The 26,908-nt window shown below is 35.3% G+C and overlaps 1 protein-coding gene across 23 annotated transcripts in view; it reads right to left on the bottom strand.

Moving 5' to 3' along the window:
- EPB41 (erythrocyte membrane protein band 4.1) overlaps nt 1-26,908 on the bottom strand; it is a 150,338-nt gene that overhangs the window by 19,878 nt on the left and 103,552 nt on the right. For 4 of the 23 annotated variants that reach the window (XM_033113923.1, XM_033113924.1, XM_033113930.1 and 1 more), the window contains 6 exons: nt 24,431-24,630; nt 21,268-21,324; nt 21,049-21,090; nt 20,036-20,098; nt 15,343-15,519; nt 13,521-13,571 (listed from right to left, as the gene is read on the bottom strand). In XM_033113923.1, coding sequence (XP_032969814.1) covers nt 13,521-13,571; nt 15,343-15,519; nt 20,036-20,098; nt 21,049-21,090; nt 21,268-21,324; nt 24,431-24,630 — 590 coding nt within the window. Of the gene's footprint in view, nt 1-227; nt 13,140-13,520; nt 13,572-15,342; nt 15,520-20,035; nt 20,099-21,048; nt 21,091-21,267; nt 21,325-24,430; nt 24,631-26,908 lie in introns of those variants that run through there. The other 19 variants (XM_033113925.1, XM_033113932.1, XM_033113938.1 and 16 more) reach the window with 16 other exon arrangements.

The raw sequence follows: 26,908 nt of genomic DNA, 5'->3' as shown, positions 1-26,908 counted from the left end.
TCCACCACAAGGAGAAATAGACAGCTGACAGAAAAATCTTGAAAGAAAGAAGAAAACACAGTCATGCCAGTTATAAAGCTAACTTTGAAAAAGAGTCTTGGAATCAATGTATAATCTTAAGTTTTTAAAAAAATGCTATCCCCTCATATTCTATTTAATATTTTCAAAGATTAATCTTTCGAATACCTGTAAAAAAATTTATGTTCAAACAAATATTATAAACAAATTAATAAAGATGGGTTTTCTTACTTGCTGAAATTATATAAAGACAAATTTTAAGGGAAGGCCATTAACATGCTAAAGTGACTTTTTTTTTAAATCAACTTGACTACATTGAGAAGTAGGAAACACAAATGATGATTGAAAAAGGAATTTTCATAGTCCAACCAGACTAAAATAGAATTTTTTTTACTAAATTATATAAATACCCTGGCCTGCCTCACTTTAACAGTCTCAAAGACTCCATTCTAAATCAACAAGTTTCACATTTACATAAATATACCAGGGGCTGAAACACAGAATACCAAAAATACTTTCTTTGATGAAGAACAAATAATTATTAGAGTTACAAAATGTGATTTGGTTTGATGATGGTGTTTTTGGTTTGCTTGCTTTTGGATACCAATCTAATTTTCTTCTGACCCTGTGCTTGAGGTTTGACTTAATGGGAATTTAAACTATTGAGCTATCTAAACATAAATATGTAAAGGAAACTACTATGTTCTTCTAAAAAGTTCAAATCTTTTTATTGACTGTTCTAATACCAGGAACCAGATTATCTCCAGGGCCCAACAAAAGCCCTCAGAGCTTCTGTCTCAACAACAGGCAAGGCTTCATTTCTCATTTCCATCTTCTGGTTCCTAAGAACTGAAAGAGATCCTATTTTAGGTTCTGGGACATGCTGCATGACTCAACCTGGGGGATTTAAGGCAAGGTAAAGGGAGTCCAGTATTAATAAATCAATGAATTAGTGGCTTCAGGATCTTCGAGAGCCATTTTTAATACCTAGTTTTATAAATCGTTAGTGTCTCACAAATTTCAATCTTCTCTTTAATTCACTCTCCGTAACTTTCACGTTTTCCTTTGGGGACTAAGATTTAGGAGACAGCTGTGGCATAATAGCATGTCACCGGACTGAAACATCGAAGACCTGGGTTCTGGCTCCACTTCTCACTTGTTCTTGGGCAGGTCTCTGAACCTCTCTGAGCCCCAATTTTATCACATAAAGCAAGAGCATCACTACCTACCTGAGTAGCTATGGTGAGGGCTAATTGCATAGAGTGTTCAAAATGAAGGGCGAGGCAAATACTAAATATTACTCGTCTTTGGACTCTATTTCTTAAAATACTACTTTTTGCAAAGAAACACAGATCCAGAGCAATAAAGACATCTAGTCCTTACATGAAGTGTGTCTTGAGAACCCGAAGTGGGCCCAGCCTACGATTTAACAAAAGCTGTACTTCTTTCCAGCTTAGCCAGTTCTCAGCCAGGTTTCTCATTAGATTTTAGAGAACATCACCAGGCAGAACTTTGAAGAAAGAAATTGTGAATATAGAACATAAGAATTAAAATATTAATAGGTACACTATGGAGATATTTAGTAAATATTCCTGAGCCAAGATCCTCATGAAGAACCCTGGATAGGCAACTTTTAATAGTTTTGAGACATACACTGTCTGTTAAGAAAGAAAACAGGAAGAACATTTCTGATTAGTTACAAACTTTACAACCATTTTAAAGCTTAATAGACTTATTGCTGTTTCCAAACTCAAAGCATATCTTTATGTTACTACCTGCAGATTTTGCTTCCTGAAATTACTAAATTTTGCATAAAAAGAGAGTCTGAGCTTGAGCATACTACCTCTGTAGTCACCTTACACAAAGGAACCTAAATCCACTACATCTATTAAACTACCTTCACATTCCCTTCATTCTATTTTGCCGTCCTATCAAGAAAACTGAGAGTTACTTCTGGCCTCGTAAATACTGCTTAATGATGCCATCAGCCCTGCCAGGTCACCATCATCTTTGCAATGACTTTGTAGGCAAACACCTCAAGGAAAGTTAATACATTTTTATCAGTGTTTCTATATCTCAGAAAAAGGTAAATTGGGGATTTGTTAGACTTAATAAAATTTGTATAATTTTAAAAAATAAGTTTTGATAAGAAAAAGGGGGTGAGAAGGTGGCAGTGGGATTGAGCGGGAGGGGTGTGCACAGACACACATACACCCACACAGCACATTACCCTTGTTTTGCAAACCCAGTGAGAAATGCTTTGCACTGCAAATGCCCAAGAACCAGCAGGAATCGAGGTTATCTTGCTAAGCACAGAAGGAAGATACCCAGCAGAAGAGTCCAGCTCCTGGTTCTTAACTGAAGTAAACAATAAATATTACAGTCACTTAAATTATCAACAATGTATTTAAATAATACCCCCAAAAGTTCTGTAACATGCAAACTAAAAAATGTACAATCCAATCCTGATAAGATCAATTAATTGCGAGTGCTCTGTTTCTACATTCTTCTCTTTAACGAAACATGGCAAGTTTATGTCTCAGCAAAGAATTGCTTTAAATGCCTTGGGGAAAAGCTCTGAAAAACAAAACTTATGTCATATTAATATTTGTAATCTTACTCCTAGTTTGAAAAATTAATAATATCAGTGTTTCCCTTGATTGTATAGTAATCACTAGGAACATTAACCTGGTGAATTTTTCTAAAAAATTTGTTAAATTAAAACAAATGCTTTTAAATGGGCACTTGCAATAAAAGATAAATCAGACGTGGTAATGGCTTCTTTTGTAAAAGCCATGTGTAAACAGCACATAAAGATGACAAGTCAGGCAGCAGTAGCCCATTCTTCAGCCAAAAAAGGAAAGAAATGAAGAACAAAAATTACCAAAAAAAACAAAAACAAAAAAAATCCCCAGGCCCATTGCCCCCAAAAGCCTCATAAATAATAGCTTTGGTACACTTTTGGTGGAAAACTGAGGCCAACTAGTGGTTTAAAAAAGGACATTAGAATCACAAACACTCAAGATGGGGATAAACTAACAACAGAGTAACCATGTGGCCAGCAAAAGATGGTTTAAAAATTCTATCTTTCCTCTCTAGTGTGCTGTTCTTTATCATGCAATACATGTTTCTTCATTCTCAATTTTCGCTCTTGGCTATACCCTCCCCTACTTTTTTATTTTGAAAAATAAAGTTTGTATGCTATTGCTCTCTAGCTAGTAATACATCCTTGTTGAGTGCTCACTTGCTTCTCCATGAAACTTGAGTCATAGTCATGGTCCGTTGCTATTCTCTGGCATAGAAAGATTACATCTGGATAAAGGAGCTTATTTAGGAAGATGTCGGCTTTAATTAAATCACAGTTGGTAAAATTTCTTATAGGAAAACCAATCCATAATGCTGCCTTTCACAAAAGCCAGAAAATGGAATTTGCCAGTGACAATTATCCTTCAAATATAGTTTTTATAGTTTCTTAAACAGTGCTGTTATTAGATTATCCCCAGAATACGTGAATATAAAAGCAAACAGCTTCAAAAGTAATGCCTGATGCAAAATTTTAACTATTAGGTAATAGAAAATTTTGCCTTAACACTGCACTCACCAGCAAGGACTCCACAGATCAAATGAGTGTTCTCAAACTTGAATAGAGCTATAGAAGTCAAAGTGATTGAGCAAATGTTAAAGGTTATACTAAACATATCTAGGAGACCAGAAGCCTTTGGTTGGTCAATTTTACTTCATTATACCAAGAAGGGTTGCGGTGGAGAGATGGAGACGAGGAGGAAGAGGCTGTAACCAGTACAAAAACTCTGATCATTTAGTATGGAATACAATTAAATATATTTGGCAGGATTTCTCAGAAGTCCTAATTCAAAAAATGATTAAAGCCATAATAAGCACTTAAGAAAAATACTAGGCCCCAATATCTAGATAATAGTATCTTGATTCTATAGAACTAAATACAACAGAAAACTATTATTAATTTTATAATAGTTTTAAAACTATTATAACTAAAATCCTATAATAATGAAAATGGCTTCCCATGTTAACATTTTCAACAAATTCCTAAAAGGAATGTGGCTTTGGAGAAACACTACAAAATTTTTATATTACTCAGACATGGCCACAAGATACATACTTGGAGCTAGCAAACAGACCACTTCAAAATGTAGAGTGTTGGTTTTAAGTAATCACATGGATAACACAATAGAATCTAGAACTGTGAGAGTAAGATAAAAGATAAGGTTTATCCAAGGTGAAGAGATCAAGTGGAATACTTTCTGTTAATTCTACATTACATGAGCAAGCTCTCCACACCCACATTTCCACACCCACTCCATTCTTCACTCTTCAATATGATCAGAGTGGCAATACTGAATGGTTTTAATAACCACTAATTGTAAAGTGCTTTAAAAAAAAACAAAAGACAAATTCAGCATATTAAAAATGCTTCTAACAGATGTGACAATTACATGTGTCGTAGTGACTAATTAAATTGGCTAGAAAAAAGGTTGTTTTTAAACCTTGGTATAAATAAATGAGTTCCAAGCTGATTTAAAATATTAATATTCTGAGAATGGAACACATGCCAATAGGTTATTTCTGTTTAAGGACTGAGCAAAAGACATTACTGGGCTACAAAGAAGAGTAAAAGTATGGAAAAACAAGAAAACTTTTCTGGAAACACTGGATGACAGGATGTCTTGACGATCTACTGAAGCAAAGGTTCCTTTTCTTTTTATTAATTTATTGTTTTAATTTGTACTGGGCCTGTCTATGTACAGCATTACTGGTTCCTATTTCCTTAATGACTAGTATCAACCAGAATCAGATTTGCAATAAGATTTATTCATGATAAATTTACATATTAACAGAGCAAATAACATAAGAAAAATATCAAAGAAGTTGTTTCAAAAGACAAGTTTTTAGCAGATTTCTTTAGGCTTAAATAAATATGTTGCTGAACTGCTAAATGGATAAACAATTTATTAAACCGAGTATCAGAACAGAGGGATCTTGGACCAGGGAAGCGAAAGGAACACAGGTTTAGGGATTTATTAGAAGGCACCTCCCAAAGCTAATTACAGCTCAAGGAATCCTTTAGAACACAACCATATCAACTAGGGAGCAAAGACGCTTACGACAGGGTATAACTTTATTTTATTCTGACTTATTGGTAAATACTACCCTATTAGGCCCTCTACTGGGGAACTCTTCTCAGAGAAATCTGTTTGTTTTGAAAGACGAATCATTCTAAAATGTTTTCCTTAGACACCCACCCTCACAATTATACAACTGTTCAAAATACTAAGATGTACTAAAAGTTCAGAGTGAAAATCATTTCACTTTCTTTACAATGTTTGTTAGATATCTCTAAAACTTGGCTAAAGAGAAGGTGAATTTGGGAATTGTTTCTTTATTGTTTAGGGGAAAATGGAGATAGGGCCTTAAAAAAAACAAACAAAACAAAGGAGTTACCTGGAATCATCACTGAATATGTTAAAAACACTGTTAACACAGAACAATTTGGAAAACTGACAAAGGCAGGGGTGCTGTGGTGGTTACAGCATTTTACATTACACTTCAGGTGTACTCTGATGGCCAGATAAACAGAAACAAATGCCTTGTCTTTTGTTTCCTATTTCTAACCATAAACAAGATAAAAAATACTTCAACATTGAATGAAGATGGTAAAGTCACAACTACAGCTCTTGAAAACAGTTCAAAGACAGAAAATGTAATTAATCAGTTCTCTGGTTCTCTAGACCTGTATCACAGGGGTCAGCAAACCACAGCCAGCAAGTCAAATCCAGCCTTCTTGTTTCTGTATGGCTATGAGCTGAGAATAGTTTTATAGTTTTAAATGGTTAGGGGAAAAAATAGAAAAATATTTAGTGACACATAAAACTTATATAAATAATTCAAATTTCTGTGTCCACAAGTAAAGTTGGATTGGCACACATTCATGTTCATTTGTTTCCTTATTGTCTATGCTGCTTTCACTGCACAATGGTAAAGCTGAGTAGTTTGACAGACTGTATGACCTGCAAAGCCTAAAACACTAACCGTCTCGCCCTTTACAGAAAAAGTTTGCCAACCCCCTGATCTCTCTGATCTATAAAACTCTTGACATCACAAGAGTTTGATACTTTTGTATCACGTAAAACACAGGACAAATGCATCAAACTGCTTGCTCTCTGCAATGGAATTTAAATAAACACAAATTGTCAAATAACTGGTTCCCTTTGTGAGAGCACACTCCAAGATGAATTTATACATACAGATAGGAACCCCAGTCTCGATATGTTCTATAGTGAAATTAGTTGATCATAACCTGTGGTAAATGGATAAGGGCTTTTAACTGAACCAAATTACAAGACATTAACAAGAGAGACTGATACCTATCACAGAGGAACACGTAGATTCTTTGAATAAACCAGGGACCACACTATAGGATTAAAAAGAGACAGTGGCTACTGGGTCATACATGGTTTTTTTGGGCTACCTGCATGTACTGACTGGGCATATGCTGATTAATTTGGCACACATTTGTGTCCCAATACAAGAGATTCTAAGTGTAAAGTTAGAGTTTATCCATTACCATTTGTTACTAATCACTTAATTCAATTTAGCAATTATTTGTTATATATCTGAGATACAGAGACTGGCAAACAGAGTGAATAAAACAAGGCCTCTCACCTTTGAGAATCTCACAGTTTTGAGAAGACAGGCACAAACTAAAAGAAATGAATTAACAACATTTCAATTTTTTAGTACTTTTTTTTTCTGGTGGGGATCTAAATCATAATCAGAATGTTAAACAGAAAATAAGTGTCCATAATTTTATCATACCACACTGGCATAAATCAAATCTTGGGGGGCTAAAGTCTGTAAAGGTTAGTCAGGCTGTCAGGGAAGGAAGCAAACTTAGAATGCAGGCTCTGGTGGTATGCTTCTTCAAATTATAACAGTGATACTATCCTGTCAACAGATTCTGGGCTACAAGAAGTTTCTAAAGCTACTAACTATCCCACCCCCATTCTTTGATCTAAAACATAAAATCCCAAGTGCCTGTGTTATGTAGGAAGAAGCTGGCGTTCTCAGGAATTTCAAAATGTTCTTTTAGGGAGGGCAAGTCACTGGGTAGAGACATAAAACTAAATGAACCACAGGGAAGCAATCTAGGGGCAACAGAAGCCAGAAAGAAAAAGATCTGCTAAAACAAGGAAAGCTAGAAAAAGAAAGGAAGAAAGCAGAAAGATAACATGCTAGGAGAAAGACTAGGACAGATCTGGATATAAGCTGGTAAATTATCTGAAAGCAAAAACTGTGACAAATTCCAACATGAGGGTTACTTCTAACTAGGTGAAGACCTTATAATGGGGAAGATAGAAAATTCTTCAGAATGCATATATTAAGGACCAAGAAGTGAAAACTATAGGGAAACAGACTTTGGCTTAATATAAGAATGATTTATATACAATCAATCAGAGATGTCCAAAGATATAATGTGCTATATCTTGGGAGATATTTAATCACATGCTGGGAGGCCACCTGGTCTCTAAATGATACTGTACAGAAGACTCACGCATTGTAATGGAGAGGAGTTGGATCCTAAAATCCTGATAATGCTGCCTCTTTGCAACACTGCAATTCATTGCCCTAGTGAATAAATGAATGGATAGCAGAAACCATGTTTTCCCCTTAACTTTTGTTCTGTGTTTTGTTGAGATAGGATCCCGTACATAAGGAAGGCTCTTCTTTAAAGATACAGTAAAGAGAAAAGCAGACTAAACTGCATCCTTTATTGACTTTGGGGGATCCGAAGAGATAGTTGGGACTCTTTGCCTCCCCACTCCCCCTTAATCTTTGAAATGTCATATTTATTCTATTATTTAACCCAAACAGAATTGTAATATGATAAAGGAGAGGGCTGCCCTCTAGGATATCAATCACAAAAGATTAGAAAAGCATTCCTAAAGCATACGTTTCCTCAACAATCTGTCATACATTTAGTTAGGCTATTATTAAAGTTACTTAGCTTTTAGTCTGTATTTTCCATCTATGGGAATAATAAATTACTTTCTCTTTTTGTCTTTCAAGTTCTAGTATGACAGGAATTTCATTTACAAAATGAAATACTTCATGAATTTGTGATTGTTGATCACAGCCATCCTCCTTCCTCTTCCAGCCTCACCTTATATGGCTTCTTAACTATAACAGCCATACCTTAACTATTTTAGGTGCCCATTCCTGGGTCCAAATCAATGTGTTTCTTTTTGCATCGTGTTCTGTTGCAGTAAAAAGGAAATCCTAAGGCATGAGGGGTAAGAGCCACAGAAGTGAGAGCAGACTTACTGAAACTATCCACTGCAGTGCAGAGGAACTAGATCAAGTTATCCCATATGCCATGTATGATAGAGAATAAGGAATTGTAATTTTGGCACTAGAAATGGAGACAAACCACAGGGACGTTTGAGTACGATAAAAAAAGGGCAAAATGTCTATTTATAAAAGAAACAATGGACTAGTCTTTCTCAATGTGGTAGAGAATGCTGTAAAAAAAAAAGTTGGGATTTTATAATTTCTATGAAGAAGAATAAAAGGGAAGGAAACTCTGTAGAGAAGTTCTGTATATCTTTACTATACCCAATACCATTAGCAAAAAAGAAAAAAAAAAGCAACAATGAGAAAGTGTCTCATATTATTTTTGAATGCTCTGTCTTTCTTTTGAGAATACGTGATCACTGCGTAAAGCCCAAACATAAAGTTTGACTGGTAATGCTTTCTAAAAAAATAACCAAACCTCAACTGCCTCGTGTGTTCTAGATGGCTATCTACAGGAAGTATTACGGAAGTGACTTAGGAATGTGGGAGAACGGGAATTGGCTTTTATCCACAGAAATTTCAGAGTAAAACTGAGTAATAGAAAGAAATATACAAGGATTTAGAATGACAACTGGAAATCTAATCCACAGATTATCCCCGTCAAAGCTTAGTCAACAGGGTCAATATCATTTGTCCTTCAAAACTTTTACCAAAGATATAAACGAGTAGTAAAACTGACCCATACAAACGGAATCTCCTTCATACACCAAGCATCAGTATAAGAAAATGGCTAAAAGATAGGTTCAAAATATTGACGCTGGCGTTATTTTCAAGTATGGTCCACTCTAAATATGTACCACATGGATAAGATGACTTGCTTAAGAGTATAGCAATGAAATTCATAGCAATGAATTTGGAAAGACATTTTTTAACTTTAGTAGTTTTAAGTGCTTGTTCAAATACCAATAAGGAGCAGGAGGAAATAAACACAACTATTTAATTGCTTACTTTTAAATAAAAAATTCCAAGAAGTTAATGTGTTTGTTTTTCAGTTTCCATCTAAAAATTCCAGTCCCTAAAAGACCAAGAATTGAACGGTAACCAGAGCTTCTGGTTCCTAGAATAATTTACAGATTCATTCTCATGAGGTAGGTTTGTCTCTACGTTACTAGGTAGAAATCTGGGCACCAGGTAGTTAAATTAACTTCTCAGAGTTATCCTAGAAATGATTAATAGCAAAACCAAGGCAAAACCCCAAGAATTTTTACTGGTCTGTATGAATAACTTTAGTCCAAATTGTTTTTTACTTATCAACTTGCCATTAAGAAACTGAGCCAGCATGAAACCAATACACAGTTATTTGGATCTGTCTATGGTTGTTGAGAATGAAATGAGGTGTGAGAAGGAAACCAAGACTATTTACAGCTTTAGGTTACAAACATCAGCATATTAACTTTAGGTAATACAAGGCTGTAATGTCCAGTATTGCTCCTCTAATAACTGTGATGGGTGTATCGTTTGAGCCTGTACTGGCCAGCGTAGTCCAATAGAGTTTTGGCCCTTCTCCTCTGACCATCAGTAAGGATCTCTGAGGACTCCTGCTCATTTCAGAAAAGTAAAAAGTATTGTTGGCTTACTATACTAGACTTTTAATAGACTTGGCATAACTCTGATACAAAGGGAAACAAAAGTCAAGGTGAAGTTTACAATAATAATTAATAAAAAGCTGTGTATAGGGATGAAAACTGGAAGTAAATCTGAAACAGTTATAAAAGTATCAGTAAAATTCTAAGATTTCCTTCCTAGTTCCTTGAAAAAAGAATCTAACCAAATGCTATAGTTTTGTTTGTTATTTCATAAGGTAACTGCTTATATTACTATTTCACAGGTAAAGGGGAGTACTTACGACGATCACTTTCTGTGTTAGAGAATTGCTTTGCGATATTTCAGGTTGACTTGAGGTCTCTTTTTTCTTATTATGAGTGAGTCAATAAATATGCTTAATTACAAAATATTTGTTGTAAATAGACATAGGCTGTGACATGAAAGACACACACTCATACCAGATTTTTAAGTTTAACCCACTACTTGCTTCTTATCCCATTTTTTGGGGAAAGCCTATAATGACAGAACAGCAGTTTTCAGGAATACCAGGGAATTATTTCTACATGTCTACAGAGACAATAAAACAATAGTGGGGATGTTGAAGGACAAAAGATTCTTGACTTTACTGTTCTCTCTCTCCCTCTCTCTCTCAGATATAAAAAGCCATCATCTTAAAAACAAAAAGTCTTGTTTAGAAGTTTCATCAACTAAAAGGCATTGAGGAATAAAACAAAGTACAATAATCTCAGTTTGATAGCCCTATGAAACTCAGATTTCCGAACAAATATTTGAGACATTAATCAAATCATCCATATTAGTACATTCAAGTGCCATAAAAAGCAAGCTACATGCAAGATTTCATTAATACCAAGTTAAAAAATAACAGATTAGACATCCGAGTTGTGAAAAGAGAACACACTCATATTTACTTCAGGAAAGCCTTAAAAATCAACATGCAAACAGAGGACACATACTTGTCACGACAGAACTTTAGCTCACAAGGCCATCAATTAAAAACAATTGATTTCAATACAATTTAAGAATAAGCATGTCTAAAGTGTATCAGGAAAACAAAATGTATCAATATATATTTTAAGCTTACCACAATGGCTACATATTGCTTCTAGCAATATAAATATTTAAGTCATAAAGAAGTTAACACAATATTTTAATTCAAAGAAGGGTATGTTTACATACAGATTTTGAATAAATCTGTATTCCAGGACTTTTAACGATAGGTATAGTCTGGGAAATTCAGCCCTGGCTGGAGGCTCAGGGCACCAGCACCATTTTCCTTAAACCATCAACATCCCACTTGTAAAAAGATGTCATTTAACCTTTGCAGATATCGTCTATACACTAGGCAGGATAAAGGTTTCTGTCCCTGTACATCTCAGAAATACACATAAGAAGGCCACAGAAGTCAAAAGCCCTTTTCCAAAAAAGGCCTTTGTATACACTGGTTTGATATCTCAAGAGAAGGAGTGATGTTGGATTCATAGATTGAAACGTATCATTTTAAGGCTTTTGAAAGGTTAGCAAGTTAAATTGTTTTCTTAAACTACAGGGCCCATGCCAGACAAATGACTAGAGAAGATAAGGAAAATATTCCATCAAATATTTCTACAGAGTATCCTGCTTTGTGTGAAACCGTGGAGAGGAGGACATGGCAACAATAAACAATAAGAACATGCAGGATAAGAGTTAAAGCTTTTGGGGGAAAGTACTGACCTGCCATATGCTTAGATCTGATTTCTCTAAAATTGTTAAACTTCATGGAGGAAAGCTGGCTTGGGCAATCCATTCCTATTCCTTTATAACCCGTGAAACATATTCTACAAACAGTAACATTTTATTGACAGAAAAATCATCATAAGAACTTCACTAAGACAGTGAACTATCAAGATCAGAGCATCATACAGGAGATAACACAGTAGGAGCCAATGACCAAAGTTCAATGGTTTTAGTTTTGACATTTCAGGTGAGCACCCTGTTTTCCGATCACAGAAAGACCAACCACCAAACAGCCAATGCAAGAACCACGAAAAAAGACATCATGAAAGGAATACGAGGAGATGGAAAAGTACTAGAGTAGAGGTGGCACTTTTTGAAAGACTTGTGATCCTCGGGGATTGGAATAGAAACCTTGGGAAGAATTTCTTCATTTTCTTGCTGGGGCAAGGTTCTTTCAGTAGATCTCTCTTGCCTTTTACTTTTCTCTTCATCCTGCACTAACAGAGCACGTTCCTGTGTCTGCTTTCATGGTAGAAGATCAAGAAAGACAGAGAAAGATGAACAAAATGACAGATGGAAAAATGCTCAAAAATGATACTTGGGGATGTGCAAAGGATTTAAGAAGACTTTTGGACACTATTTCCCTTTACTTTGGCAATTTATCCAGACAAAATTTCTATAACACAGTAGGGTACTCACTAGATAATTTTTTGAATGAATGAACACTAGAAGTCCTGAAAGTTCAAGGAATCACTGGATTTCCTTATAGTATTTATTCTTTCTTCAAGGATATTCACATATGAATTTTGGGTCACTTTTCATTGTTTTCGTGCTGCCAATTTTTCTTAGATCAGTTGGGCAAATCCAATAATGAAAAATTCTTCTTGCCATCAGAAAAGTTACTTTTATTACAAATAGAATGGCAGAATATAAAAGTTACCCCCATACCTCTTCATATAGATTTAAAAAATTGTAACAGTTCATTCAATATGGCAATTAGCTTTTGCTCTAAAAATCTTAATCCTATACATTTTAAAGATTGCAAAGAAAAAAAAGTATAAAAGTTTGTATGTGCCTCCAGGTTCTACCAAAAAAGAAAACAAAACCCCCAAACCCATAAGTCTTAACAATTGCAAACGCCCCTCCCCCCTCTCAGAATCATGATTAAAAATAATAATGACCATCATGAAGGTTTACACATCACGTTAAGCAAACAGTTTTGACACTTTTAAGAAAAATTTCTTTTTTCCAATTGTTCAATTGTGACATTCCCCCCGCACACACACAATTTCTGTACTCTGCCATCCAGTCAAGAGAAATGCTATCTATGAAAGGAAAAACTTGGCTCTAAGTTCTCTCAGTTGAGCCAGCCTTCTTGGATCAGTTTGGAAGTGCGACACTGGTTCTTTGCACACCCCTAAGTGATATGTATCAGGGAGAAAGTAGCTGGGGGACTGGTCAGCAAAAAAGAAAAAAGGAAAAGAAAGGATGCAAAATTATAATGATTTTTAAAAGAAAGTAAAGGGGAGAAGAAAGACAACATAAAAAGAATAGGGTACAATTAAATTCATTTTCTCTCTGAATATATATTTATATCTTCATGCAGCTTTTCAACCAGCCATGCGCTGAAATAAGCAAATTGAAAGCTGCAAAAGCTGCAGCAGTGGAAATGTTATGTGTTAGGTCAAAAGGCAGTGAGTGTGAATTTACTAGAATAGCCGAAAGAAAAAAAAAATTACTCAGCAGCTGCTGTTCGATTCTGGGGGATTATCTGCTTAATGCCATGACAAGAGCAAATTCTGATTGAGAAGCACAAGTCATAACAGCAGCTTTACCTCTGGCCCACCAACCTTTCTTTCCGAGAGAAGGATAGAGGTTTTCTTCACCTGGTCATACACAAATTACATAAAATTCAGTTGCTTTGCAATGCAACAACAACGCTGTCAAAGGTGGACGAGGTATCCCCAGAGAACAGAAATATTGTTCCAATTATTAAAGAAAAAGTAAGATATGCCAGAAAGTGGAATTACCCTATATGAAAGGTTATCATAGTACAGTCCGTATTTATTCCATTATTCATTCAGAGGGGTAATATACACAAGCATAAAAGCTAAATTTGCTCAAGTACTCCCCACTGATCTAATTTAATTTATAAAGAGTCATTTCTTTCAAGTCCACAGAATGACATAGTCAATCCCAAAACCAGCCCTGAGATAGTTTCTGAAGGATTTCTATTAAGATACAAAATATTTTCTGGAAATGGAGACTGGTTGACATTTTCCAAACCTCATCCAAGAGAACACTAAGTTACTTTTTCAAAGTAGTTGAGCATCTTTTATTATTTGCACAGTCAAAAAGAAAACTTCTAGAAAATATGCAGTTATCAGGTGAGATAGCAACAGGCATTTTCTCCACGAAAAAAAAGTCACTGTTCTCAGTTCAGGGGACATTCTCTACATTTAGAATACAAAACTAACATCCAAGCATACAAGGGCAGGGAGGCTGAGAGGACAGTGAATAGGAAAAACTGCATCCCATCATCCGTGGTAACTCGATTTAGCTGCCCGTCATTCAGGAATTCTTCACCCTTACTGGGTGAAACTGGTTCAATTCTAGTTGGAGAATTGTTAGCCAATTTTAATCACATGTTGAAAAATACAAAAAGGACCCTTTGTGAATCAACTTTTATTTTCTTCTCCAGTTCCAGAAACTAAACAATAAGTTGGATAGTTTACCATAAATTCTGAATAGAAAAACAAATGTGTTTAAACTATTAAGACATCACTTCACCTTTCTTAACTAGAATTGCTATTGCTTTGGGGGAAAAACTAGCACATAATTAAAAAAATCATTATAATCACTCACTGAGTCATTGTGACTATTTATATAAATATTTAACCTGACAGACTAAAGATTAAGTAAAGAATTTCTGAATACATGCTAAAGGTAACTTTTAAGATATTCTCATTACACAGATTTATTTAGTTGGATGTAGGATTTCTACAATAGGTAATGACAACAATAATCGAAAAAGAACAGCCCCTGAAAAGTATCTCTGGCTTCCTCTAACAGTGACTATGTTACAAAACAGTATATTAAAAGTTTGATGTCATCATAAAGATAAAACTAAATCAATAGTTTTACTAAAATTGCAATACAATCATTAACACTTGGTATTCTGCATTCTCTGGCTTAGGGGCCTCCTTGGTTTATTACGTAATTATGGTCAACCATTCCAGACATTTCTAAGTTGTGCAAATGTTCAAATAAAGTTTTTAAAAAATGCTTATCCCTTTCCAATTTTGACCTTACTAAATTTAGTAAACTCTCTGGTCCCTGAAGGCATAGTTTGAACATAAAGTTCCACTGGCTTACGGTCAATTTGTAAACACACACCAGCAGCAGCATGCAGCTGCAGAGAGAGTTCTCAGACCCTAAATCATCCACGGATAGCTCTAAGTGGCTCCCATAATTAGACTGGGTAGTCCCCATGACTTAAAAAAACAAGTGTTTGATCAATGCCTTAAAGCTGCAATGAATTGGTGAGGCAGCAAAGCTAAATTTCAGCTCTTAACTTCCTCTCAGATACAGAATGTTAACATACAAAAGCATTTATTTCACTCATTCTCACAGTTGGTCACTGGACAAAGTACTCACTCCTTCTCCTGTGGGGATTTGGCCATTGATGTTAAGTGTTCGGAACGGGGAGTGAGTGGATAAGCGTTTATCCCATTCACTAGGCCGTGGCTCTGGTACCGATTCCATGAAGTTCTTTTTCAGCTCACTGATGCTGGCATGATGTTTTTTGATCTCTTCTTGACTTTTGTCTAAATCCTATAGTTGAAAGGACAAAGATGCAAAACAATGAGTACTCAGGGCAAAAAACACAGCAAGGGAGGCCCATCACAGTCTATGGGCACTGGCAGAAAACACACCACATCCAGGATAGATATTATTAATCCATAAATTGCATTCAAATTGTAAATATACAACATGGTATATTTGCTTGCTTTTTTTTTTTTTAAACAAGGTGCTTTTCTTGGAAGCAGTGAAGCATCATAACCTCATAGCTCTTAACCCATAAAGAGCTCACTCCTTAATTTTACAACTCTTCTGCCCATTATGACAAATTGCTAGATCTCCAACTCCTCATCCGAAGAAGATACTCCCACAACTCAATTAGCCTCAACTTGACATGAACTAATTTAGGCCCAGCTCAGGTAGGATGGAGATTGCAACAGATAAAGAGAAACTGTTAAAGGACATGGTAAAGGATTGAACTCCTACCATTGGCTGCCTTGTGTTGGTGAGTTGCATCTGTATAGTATCCCTCTATTTCTACCCAGAGATAGTTTTGCTTTCTTATTACTAGGTGGCTGTTGTTGGTTTTTGGTAAACAGGAGTAGCCCTTTCTTGATATAAGAGTTTATTGCTGGTATGTAAATGTTGAATCACTATGAAACTAATATAGTATGTCAGCTATAATTAAAAATAAAACAAGACTTATTCCTCTGGGAGAAAGTGATTGGATCCAAGATTATTAAAAAGAAAAAAAATTACTGAAATTCTTGGCTCAAGCCTCCAGAGTAGGTTGTTACTATCTCTGAATAATTGTTCAGGGATATGTAATACAATGGCTTTTTTTCCTTGCCAATACTATTTACACAAACTAAAAGCCTTATACTTTCTATCTCTTCACAGCTTCAGTTCATTTCTTCATACAATTCAAAATAGGGACCTTCTTCTAGTAATCTTCAACGAATCAGGAGTGATTTAATGAGAGTTCATCACATACCCTATGTATCTCCTTGACGATTTAAAATAACAACTGTTCTAGCAGACTTGCATGCTGGACAATTAGAGAAAAGCTCTTAAGGGGGATATTCTAGGGAGAAATGATCAAAACTAAGGTTAATACAGCTAGAAATAATATGAGAATATTCAGGTTTATGTAACAGGAGATATACAACAACTTTCAAAAGGGAAACTTGGCCAGAAATAATCTGGGAAATACAACTTGAAGACAAAAACTCAATGTTCTTTGTCCAACATACTTCTCCGAAAAAAACTCAAAAGATCTAGGCTTGAGATCAAAATATGTGGGAGACCGTCACTTGATGACTGCTAAAAATTCTGTGTTTATTATATATCAAGACAGCTCTGTTATCCAAGAAAAGCATAGTACTAAATATATCTCCTAATATGCTGTGTGAATTTTGGGATTAGTCTTTTTTTTTTTGGCTCTGTGGGAAACAGCCTCATTTTGGGGGGAAAAAACAAAACACAAAAAACAACAACTGGAAGTCATTTAAATAAAAATTTGGTTAAAAAGTTTTTTTTTCTTGAGCAATTTAGGCATAAACTACATCATTTTTTCCCCCCAAAAGCAATGTCAAAGGGAAAATAGCATGGGAAAAAGAATCAGTGAGGCACGTGACACAAGTTTGATTCTGGAGATATTCATTCAGAAAATTCATTTAATAGTCCATTCTTTTTATATCTGCAAGAATGAACCGTGTATATTTGCTTTGCAATCATTCAATGAAGAAACGAACACACAAAGCACAATCCTGTAGCTCCCCCATAAGAGTACCTTTTGCTTGCTGGAATGAAATGTGAGTATAGCTCATGAATATATATGGGCTTCACCATGGGGAAACAACAGTTTGTACTTTTGTTCTAGCTAAAAGCAAGAAAAGCATGTTTACTAGCTAAAGAAAAAGCATGAACAAGCTCAGTCAAAGACTCAGTAGTAGGCTGAGAAACTGAGACCCACCAGGCATGTAAGGCTCTGTGACCCAGCTCCTGACTGGAAATGACATCTGCTTGGGCCAAGAACAACTTAACATTTTGGGGGGGAGTTAAAAGTGTGAGTAGAGCAAAACAAAAATGAGCAAGAGATGCTATGATAAAGCCGTAACTCCTTAGGTTAGCCTCTCTTAACATGAGAGACGTGAGTTGTTACTTGTCTTGCCTAACATTTGTTTGGCTTGGAACCTGAGAAAATAAATGTTTTCAATAACATCAGTGGCTTCTGAGGGAGCTTTCTCCATCCTTCTTAGCTGGCTGTGTTAGAAACCTGTGGGGGCACAGAGTAAAATTAAGATCTCAAAGGGACCTGTTCCAAATAGAATCTGTCATAGACACTTGCTACAGGTTCCCTCTGGGAGATGGAGGAGGAGGCGGTAGATCTAAAAATGAACTCGACCTTATTTGTGCCAGAACAAAGCATTAGTGGGGGTGGGGTAGGAGTAGGGGGAGGAGGGATGCTTAAAAAAAAAAAACCTGCTAGAGTGACAGATAACTTGAGAGAACTTCCTTAGGAGGAAAAAAAAGAAACCCAAACTTTCGTAATAACTAGACAATGATGATTAGCCAAATTTCTTTGGCTGTTTTCAGGTTAGACACTTTTTGATACCTATCATATTATAATTTTAGCAGCAATCAAACCAAACACGTCATTAAATATAAAATATTATCAAAATGTAGTTAGTAGTTTTAATTTTCAAACACACACTTAGTAGAAATCCCCTCTCATGGCTGTCAGTGAAATGCTGGGGTCAAACACACCACACACAGGGATATTATGAGTCTCAGAAGCCATAACACACCTCATGGAACAAATGTCAAATATATGATTGGTACTGCAGGTTCCAGTTCAGAAGAAGCATTAAACATAGACTAGAAATAGGCACGTTTGGAATCGGGAGATGTTACATTGCTGAGTACGAGGAGATCAACTGACATCTGTTATTCTTCCTAATCTCAGAAGTGGAACCATTCAGGTCTAGTTTCAGTTATGGGCTAAAGCAAAGAGATCTAGTTGCCAAGTTTGAAATATTCTAGGGTCTAGCCTGGAAAACTTCCTGTTACATAAGGGAAATGCACCACACAGAGCATGGTTAATGAAGGCTGGCCACAGTTTGTATCACTTTTATTAAAGTACCTTATACATAGCAGGCACTCGAAATATATGTTTTGACAAAGAAAAAGACAAGGTTAAGTAATTTAGGAGCCATTACCTTAAACCAGAGATATATCTAAAAAAATGTTTCTTCAAACTTCCAGTTTAATAATATTTGCCACATTTAGTGTTTGTTCAACTTTCAGGTCTTAGCTAAAATGTTATCTCTTCAGAGAGAACTTCCCTCTCCATCTTATTCAGAGTAGATTCCTTTTATTAGCACAGCATAGGGTTTATTTCCTTCATAGCTTTTACAACTGTAATCATTTTATCGCTACTTGCTTACTGTTTCTCTCCTTCTCACTTCCCCACACTATAAGCTTCCTGAAGGCAGGAACCATGTTTATCGCCTTCCTATATATTTCTTTTGTATCTAAGTTAAATCCCTGATATCAGAGTTTATGGTCATTTCTTTTGGCTCTGTCCTGAGTGGAACTGTAAAATAATTTAGTCTTCAACTTTTATGTAACAGTTTTTCTGATGTGTAAAGTAATGTGACCTCAGTGTTTTCCATCAGAATAATTCGTTTCTATTTTTTCTTCATAGCGTTCCCTATATCTTCTAACTAGTTTTATATTTCCCTATCCAATGCGGAGCCCAAAACAGACAAAGTATACAATATAACACTGGTAAAAATCTCACCAATGTTGAATGTAATGGGAAAAATGACCTTACAAGTATGTCGCTATTTCTGAATGGGGAAAAAAAAAAGTGTAATTTAACAGAATTAGATAGACCCTAACTCAATCCTGGCTTTCCCAATTTAATAGCTCTGTGAGCATAGGGAAATTACTTAATTTCTCTAAGGCTCAATTTTCTCATTTAAAGTAATAATTTCATACCTGCAGACCTGTTTTGTGATTAAACTATCTCATATCTCACCAACTACTCATTAATGCTAGGCTCCCTTCTTTCCTTCTTGTATCTTAACTTTGTTTCCTCTGACTGTCCTGTTATTTTCTGATATCCCCAATATTTTAAGCCCATTTTGAATTGAAGTAATAATTTCTCTTACTTTTCTACACGCTCAGATTAGAAGATGAAAATTTTGATGCTTGAGACATACAGGAGTTTATACTCTTGGAAAATTCAAGGAATTTTTTTTAACAGTGATGTAGAATTTTCTACAATGGAACCATGAGAGGCAGAGGTAATCCCAATCATATATTTTTTAGATAAGTATGAGAGATGGAAACTAAAAAGTCAGAAGGAGAAATGGTTGCATATCTTCATGTTTACCCACATGCAAAAGCATTTTAAACCTAAAATTCTTTCATGCAATGGCATGCAAAACCAAATGCAGCACAGAAAGAAGAAAAGGGGATCAGCAAAGAATGCAGAAGGTTACAGGCAACCAACTGAAGTAAGCTTCAAGTTCATACAAACCTCCAACATTAAATTGCTATGTCTGATATAAATGTTTTCACCATCTAGTTTCTCTCTCTTTTTCTGTGAAAATGAAAGAGGGAAAAACAGAAAAGCATAAAAAATTAAAATGTTGTTCTTGCGGGAAAAAAACTGCAAATTGGCAAACCAAAAAAATATTTAAAATTAAATGTCCACAGCGCAGCAGATGCCAACATGAAATGGTCACAGAACCACAAGGAGACACAGAGGACACGATTACCGCTGGAAAATGGATGACCTTGTTCATGAACGATGGAAGAATGTGATGATGTTATTTAAATAGACAGTGCTCCTGGCTTCATTGGCTTCTTACATAACAAGCTGTTTCATGTTCATTTTTGAAATTGAGTTGTTTGAGGGTTACCTTAAAATATACAAGACTTTAAGAAGCTTTGAACCTCCATGTTCCATGGAATTGAGAAATATTTTAAAACACTATTTAGCTGTTTGGACATATTTTATACTTAGTAATATGGCAGTATATACATCTCTCATACCTTTCATAAGAAAGATCTATGGGCATTTTATACATGATCATTCAATAGTCTAATCAGTACGAACTGATTCATCCCACTCTACAGATGGGAAGAATGAGGCATTGAGCAGCTAAACCCACAGTTATTAACAATATTGGGAGATGCTGCTATGATGGTTTCCATAATAAATGTGTACAAACTATTGTCAACGATTTCAAGAATATGGTGCCATTGTGAAATATTTCTTATAAAGTTTAAATATAAAGGATAGATTTGGCCTTTACTAATTATTTCACTGTGTTTCAAAAGATATTTTCCTACGGAAAGCTTATTTTAATGAAAATTTTCAATATATAGTGTAGGATTATAATTTCTTATAATTATAATACCTGCTATTTGAAAGTAATTTCTGATTAAGAAATCAATGAAAAGAATGGATCACTGTCTTTTTAATACACTGTAAAAGTCAGCATGGGTGATGCTAATGCAGTTTTGGGAAAGTGAAAAATGGCTAACCTTCCTCATTCTTATCAGATCTTCAGTTTTTTCTGCAAGCTTCTGTTTTGCCATTATTTAAAAAAGAAAGAAAAATGATAAAATATTGGTTCATTGAATTTGTTTAAATCTTCATTTTATAATTTTTTTTTTTTTTTTTTTTTTAAGGAGAGGGGAGTGGGAGAGAAGAAAAAATTGAGGCGGAAGGGGAAAAGGAACAAGTGGCCTACTGGCACAAACCTGCGTTTGGTCACCATTTGAGGTGGGTACTGTGACCTCGATGTGGGTTTTTTCCACCTACATTTAAGAAATAAAGTGGTAAAAACATTTTAGGTTAGTAGGTTTCTATGAATAGCATTGTTTCCAAATAAGCCGCATCTTTAAGCTGGTTGAGAAGTAAGCTGATATGTAACCATCATGATGCAGGCTCAGGGAGTGTTACATGGAAGGACACTATGCCAAACAGCAGTCTGTTAGTTCACCATCACATTTTCAAGGCCGTGATATGGACAGCCAAATGATCAAATGAGAACATTAAGGTAATTATTCTACTGATGAACATAACATTTTTACATTATAAAAAAAGTACTGATTAAAAATAATCATGAGGCTTAAATAAGCTATATGTTTTGTTTTGCTTTTTCATGACCTAGAAGTACCTTAAATAACATTTAAAAACAAATTTACAAATTAAGACATCAATGTATGACATACATGATAGTTAAAAACAAAAAGAAAGCCTTTACAATTAAAGCACACATATAATAAACCACATATACAAAACATTTTGTTAGTTGATCAATATATTTAAGGAGGCAATTTCACCCTTGAGTTTATTAGACAAGAAAACACCAAACTAAACTCAATCCAAATTGTTACTAATGCATGCAATTATTTCCAAGGCTGATTTATAAATAAGCACACTCGGGGCTCAGCTGCAACATTCAACACACTATAATCTCCTTTGTAGGGAGTTGTTGCCCATGTCGTTTGGTGGACGGGTAAGATTCATCCTTAATACTAGGAAAAGAATAACTAACGCCTTGTGCTTAGCTTTGAAATACCTTGAGTAATGTCATTTTATATACCCTACATGGAGTAAGTATAAATAAATGGAAAAATAAAAAAACTAGACAGACCATTAAGAGGAAGCATAATAAAGTGAGCAATGCCTAAAGCACTGGGTATTTCAGAATTAGAAATCTGTTTGCAGGGTCAACTCAATCACTTTGTATTATTATGTTCTTTACAGAACCTCATCAATCGTGGATTTGACATATTCTTTTCAATCACACTTGGCAGCACTACCTCAGAGTACAATGTCCTTGTGCTATTTTCTCTAGGACTGAATGTGAAGAACATAAGACAACACCAAACCTAGAGACACTCAAATCAGAAGCACATTCAGCAATAGCACTTTCAACCACCAGGGGTAATTAATTAACGATTTGGGTCATTTCTACTCTGAAAACCCGGTATACTTGCTGTGTGGCCATTAGCAAGTTATTTCACCTCTCTGAGTTTAAGCTTTTTATTGATAAAATGTAGATATCTTCATAGAGTTGTGAATGCTCGGCAAATGGTAGTTTTTAATTATTTCATAAAGTTTAAATGACTTGTGTAAATGAATAGTGACTTTTTGCTTTGGGTCCTTAGCAATCCAACAGCAAGAACTTGAAAGCTTCTGCGTCAGTCTAAGAATGCAGGCCAAGTAGCAACAGCAGTTCTGTGTATGGCCCTACAGAGAACATTAAATGAGATAAAGACAGACATGGGGGAGAGATATTATCTCCACATTTGCAAAATGACTCAAGATGCCAAAAAACTGTCTCTATCTGGCACCAAATTAGTGTTAAGTAATGAAATTTACAGTTACAAGCCTACTTTACTACTACTGTTGCTTTATATAATAAATATGGCTTCAGGTAAATTCCATAATTATTTTCTAACTGCTACAAATAAAATCAGCTCAGAGTCACTTTTAATTCTGTTACTACTATTACAACGATAGAAGGTTATTAGAGGTGGCTTTCAGTCTGATCTCAACACATATCTCAAAACATATGCTATACAGAATTAATTGGCAAGAAAACCCCCTACTGGCACTTCAATGGGAAGCATATACCAGAAAGTGATCTCTCCACTCTGCTGAGGTCCCAAGAGCAAAGGGAACATATTCTTGACGATAACTTGTATCTGCTTATAGGTGAAAGAACAAGCAAGTTTGTAGAAAGCCAAAGGAATCTTAGCCACTCAAGATTCATTTGCCAACTCCAGTAATCCACACTTTACAGTGAGCAGAACAGTCAAAAGTTCCAGGTGAGATAGCTTAACATTAAAAACTGAGGTAGTCTAACATTAAAGAGGCACTGTTGACACTAAACCTGATGGCCAATGTCACGCACATTTGGCCAGGTACAAAAATGCAAACACCCTCCATTCAACTGTTTTTTCTTTCTGGACTCAAGTTGTTCTCAAAAGGACAGTAAAAACTGCATGTCATATTGAGCAGTTTTCTTTCTTTTTTTTTTTAAATACAATCAAAACAGAGTCAGATTAGCCTCTGCTCTACGGATAAACTAGATAGTGAACTAGCTCCAAAAGAACAAGATTAATCCATCTGCCAAGGTGAGAGCACTTACTAAGGTCTTATATGGTTTTAAATTTCTTAACAGACATATAAAAATGTCATTTTTCTTGTAAAGACTGCATCTATTAATTCCTGTTGTCAACAGTGAGACTTGTATTTACTTTAATAAATCTAAACTAACACCTCAACTCCATCACTGCTTAAATGTGTTTAAAAAGTTTATCAGCACATTAAAGATCAGTCCAGTTACCGTATTCCTGGAAAATCTGCTAATTAAGTTGGTAATTTTTTAACAAGGTTCAGTGACTGTGGGTACAATCAACTCAGAATTACAAGCAACTCAGGAGTATAACCTCCTACAAAATGGATCTTCCCCTTTTTGTAAAACTGCTTAAGATTTGAACAACCACATAGATGTGTTTTATGTAATACCCGGATATTCTCTGAATATGTTACACATCCATCTTTGGAAATCAAATTACATTTTAATCATACTAGCATAGCTTACTCTTAAAAAGAAAAGTGGAGATTCCTTCTGGATGAGTAAAAACCATTTTTAAAAGCACACGATCACAATGCTGCTGTGTTTTATAGACTCATTTTTTTAGATATAAGTTGAATAAAGGTGTGGGTTATATGAAAACTTCTGGGATAGCTGACAGTCTTCACGACAGATATCTTCTTTCAAAGTGACGAAGAAACAACTTTGTTAGGATTCTACGAGAATCAATGCTTTGAAAACCTTCCTGGTCAAGGAGTTAACACTTCTAAATCAGAAAGTGAATTAGCTAGATTCTTGAACTTAAGACATACCTTCCACACTTCTGTAGGCTCTGGTTCAGCTTGCTCAGGTGGTGCTTCTTCCTTTTTGTCTTCAACTGTTTCCTTCTGTGTTTTGGAAACCACTGTTTTTTGGGCAGGTCCACCTGGGACAATGCCTTCTGTGACCTGACTCTGAGCAATGGCTGGTGCAGAGGTGGGCCGAGGACTTCGGTCTGTTGAATCAACACCCGCTGTTATGTGAAGAAAGGAAAAGAGAAGAGTGAAGGCAAGAGTCACTGGACCACTTCAAAGTCACCAGGTGAAATAATTGTGAATCCAGGACACACACGAGTGTTACAGTGTCCGCTGGGCTATCATACAGAAGGTAAAAAAATAAATTAGTAGTGCTCTGCCAGGTAAGTGATGCAGTAAGAAAACTAAAAGTACCCTCAATAGAAAAGCTAAAATGTGCTGGCGATCCTGTTCCATAAAGGAGGGGTGGGGGTGGAAGTGCTGACATCAAAATAAGAAACTGAAAGTTCATTTTATTAAAAAGTTAGCAAGATTGTTTAACTTTGCAATCTTTTAGTTTCAAGAACCTATAATATAATCTATGGATGGGGAAAAAGGGACTCATTAATGTCTGATTTCTTCCATGAAGACTTTATGAAATAAAGATTAATTTATAGGTGATGTCAGGAACCTACAACTATATTCTAGGAAACAAGGATTAAGTCTGATTTCTTCTGTGAAGCATCCTTGGAATGATTTACAAATTAACTTGATAAATGGATCTTCTAAGACATGTACACTTCTGATGCTTGTTTAAGGGCAAATCTTTCAACCACACACTTTTCTTTTTAATAAGTCATTTGATTAAAACAACATGAATTCAAAACCTTTGGCCTTTAGTCAAACAAACAAACAAACACACATTCCAACCTTTTGAATTCTGTCCTACTATCGCCCAGAATCTTATCAATTTGTATTATAACTCCTATTCTCTAATATAATTAGCACAGTGGTTCTCAGGCAGGGGTAATTTTTGCCCCCACCCCCATCCCCGAGAACATATGGCAATGTCTAGAGACATTTTGGGCTGTCATAAGTGGGGAGAGAAGTGGGAGGGGGTACAAGCATCCAAGTGTGTATACAGGCCAAGGTTGCTGAAGTTAACAAAACTTGATTTTGGGAAAAGGCTATATGTAGACTGTTTTGGAGAGAATATTCAATATAGGCTTATGGCAAAAGCTTGATCTTTTCAGAGTTAATAGTTGTTTTAGTTTGCACTATTGGGTATCTGAGTTTCAGATTGCTTACTTCAAAACAATCACTTACATTCTTTTTATGATTTTAATCTTCATTCTTCCAGGGATGAAAAGAAAACACCTATACACTTCGTAGTAAAATCTCACTTACCTGGCAATGTCTAGGATTGTAGTGTGTTTCCACATGATTTAATATTTCTAGTATTTTCTGAGACTTTTAAATTTTAAATATTTTGCATGGAAACCACAATTTTTATTTCATGCTTTCCTGCCTTCTTAAACTAAGTATATTGAACTTAATTTATCCTAATAAATTTAGATTTATTAACAGTAAGGATTTGGTAAAACAAAAAAATTCCATGAATCACAACAGATTAAAACAAAACTGAAATTCACAACTACTTCATACACACAACACCAAGAAAGAAATGCTCATTCACCTGTAATGATCTCCAGTGAAAGAAATCATTCCTCAGAGGATACATATGAAAAACAGCAGACATACAAGAATCTACTTTACCTTTCAATGAAAACTCTGTGCCCTGTTGCAAGTCCTTCTGCTCACTTAGAGTACTGTTCTAAGCCAGTCAATGCCAGAATGGCAGATGGCAGACCAAATCCAACAACACAGGGGAACGTAACAAAATATTTTGCTCACAGTTGTGTTAAAGTGTCATTATACATGTGGATTCACACCTCCTCTCAAAGAATTAATTCAACTCTGTCTGGCATCATAGAAACATAGCCCATGCTTTCACCATGTGTTATTTTGCTACTTGCATTTGGTTTTAATCCAATACTAATACTGCAGAGCCAAATGATTTATGTCTTCAGCATTTCTAGCCCTGGCAATCTGTACTGCATGTGGAAAAATAGGTATAAGTGTAGAAACTGGCAGTTAGAAACAGAGGTAGAAAGTTCCATCATTTGTAATATGTGGAAGATATTAACTCTACAGGATAGCTAGAGAAGGTATATACTCAATGGATATAAAAATACTTTATAAATCCTAAATATTAATAACATTTAATACCTAAGTCCTTATATTTCTTTTGTTATGGGTTCATATTATTTCAAGTGCATGTTGGGGAAAAATTAATTATGTATACATGGATATGCAATTCATGTGGAAGATATCACCTTGGAGCCCTGGAGAGAGGCAAATTTCCTTTTCTCAATAAGAAGACTACAAACTATGGATCACCACAAAGAATCATGATGGTGACTGTGGTTGTTTTTTTAAACAGTTTTATTGAGATAT

The sequence above is a fragment of the Rhinolophus ferrumequinum genome, chromosome 9 (assembly GCF_004115265.2).
Source record: "Rhinolophus ferrumequinum isolate MPI-CBG mRhiFer1 chromosome 9, mRhiFer1_v1.p, whole genome shotgun sequence".
Taxonomy (NCBI): Eukaryota; Metazoa; Chordata; class Mammalia; order Chiroptera; family Rhinolophidae; genus Rhinolophus; species Rhinolophus ferrumequinum.
The sequence above is the reverse complement of the archived record's forward strand: the minus strand, read 5'-3'. Positions and strand labels throughout refer to the sequence as shown.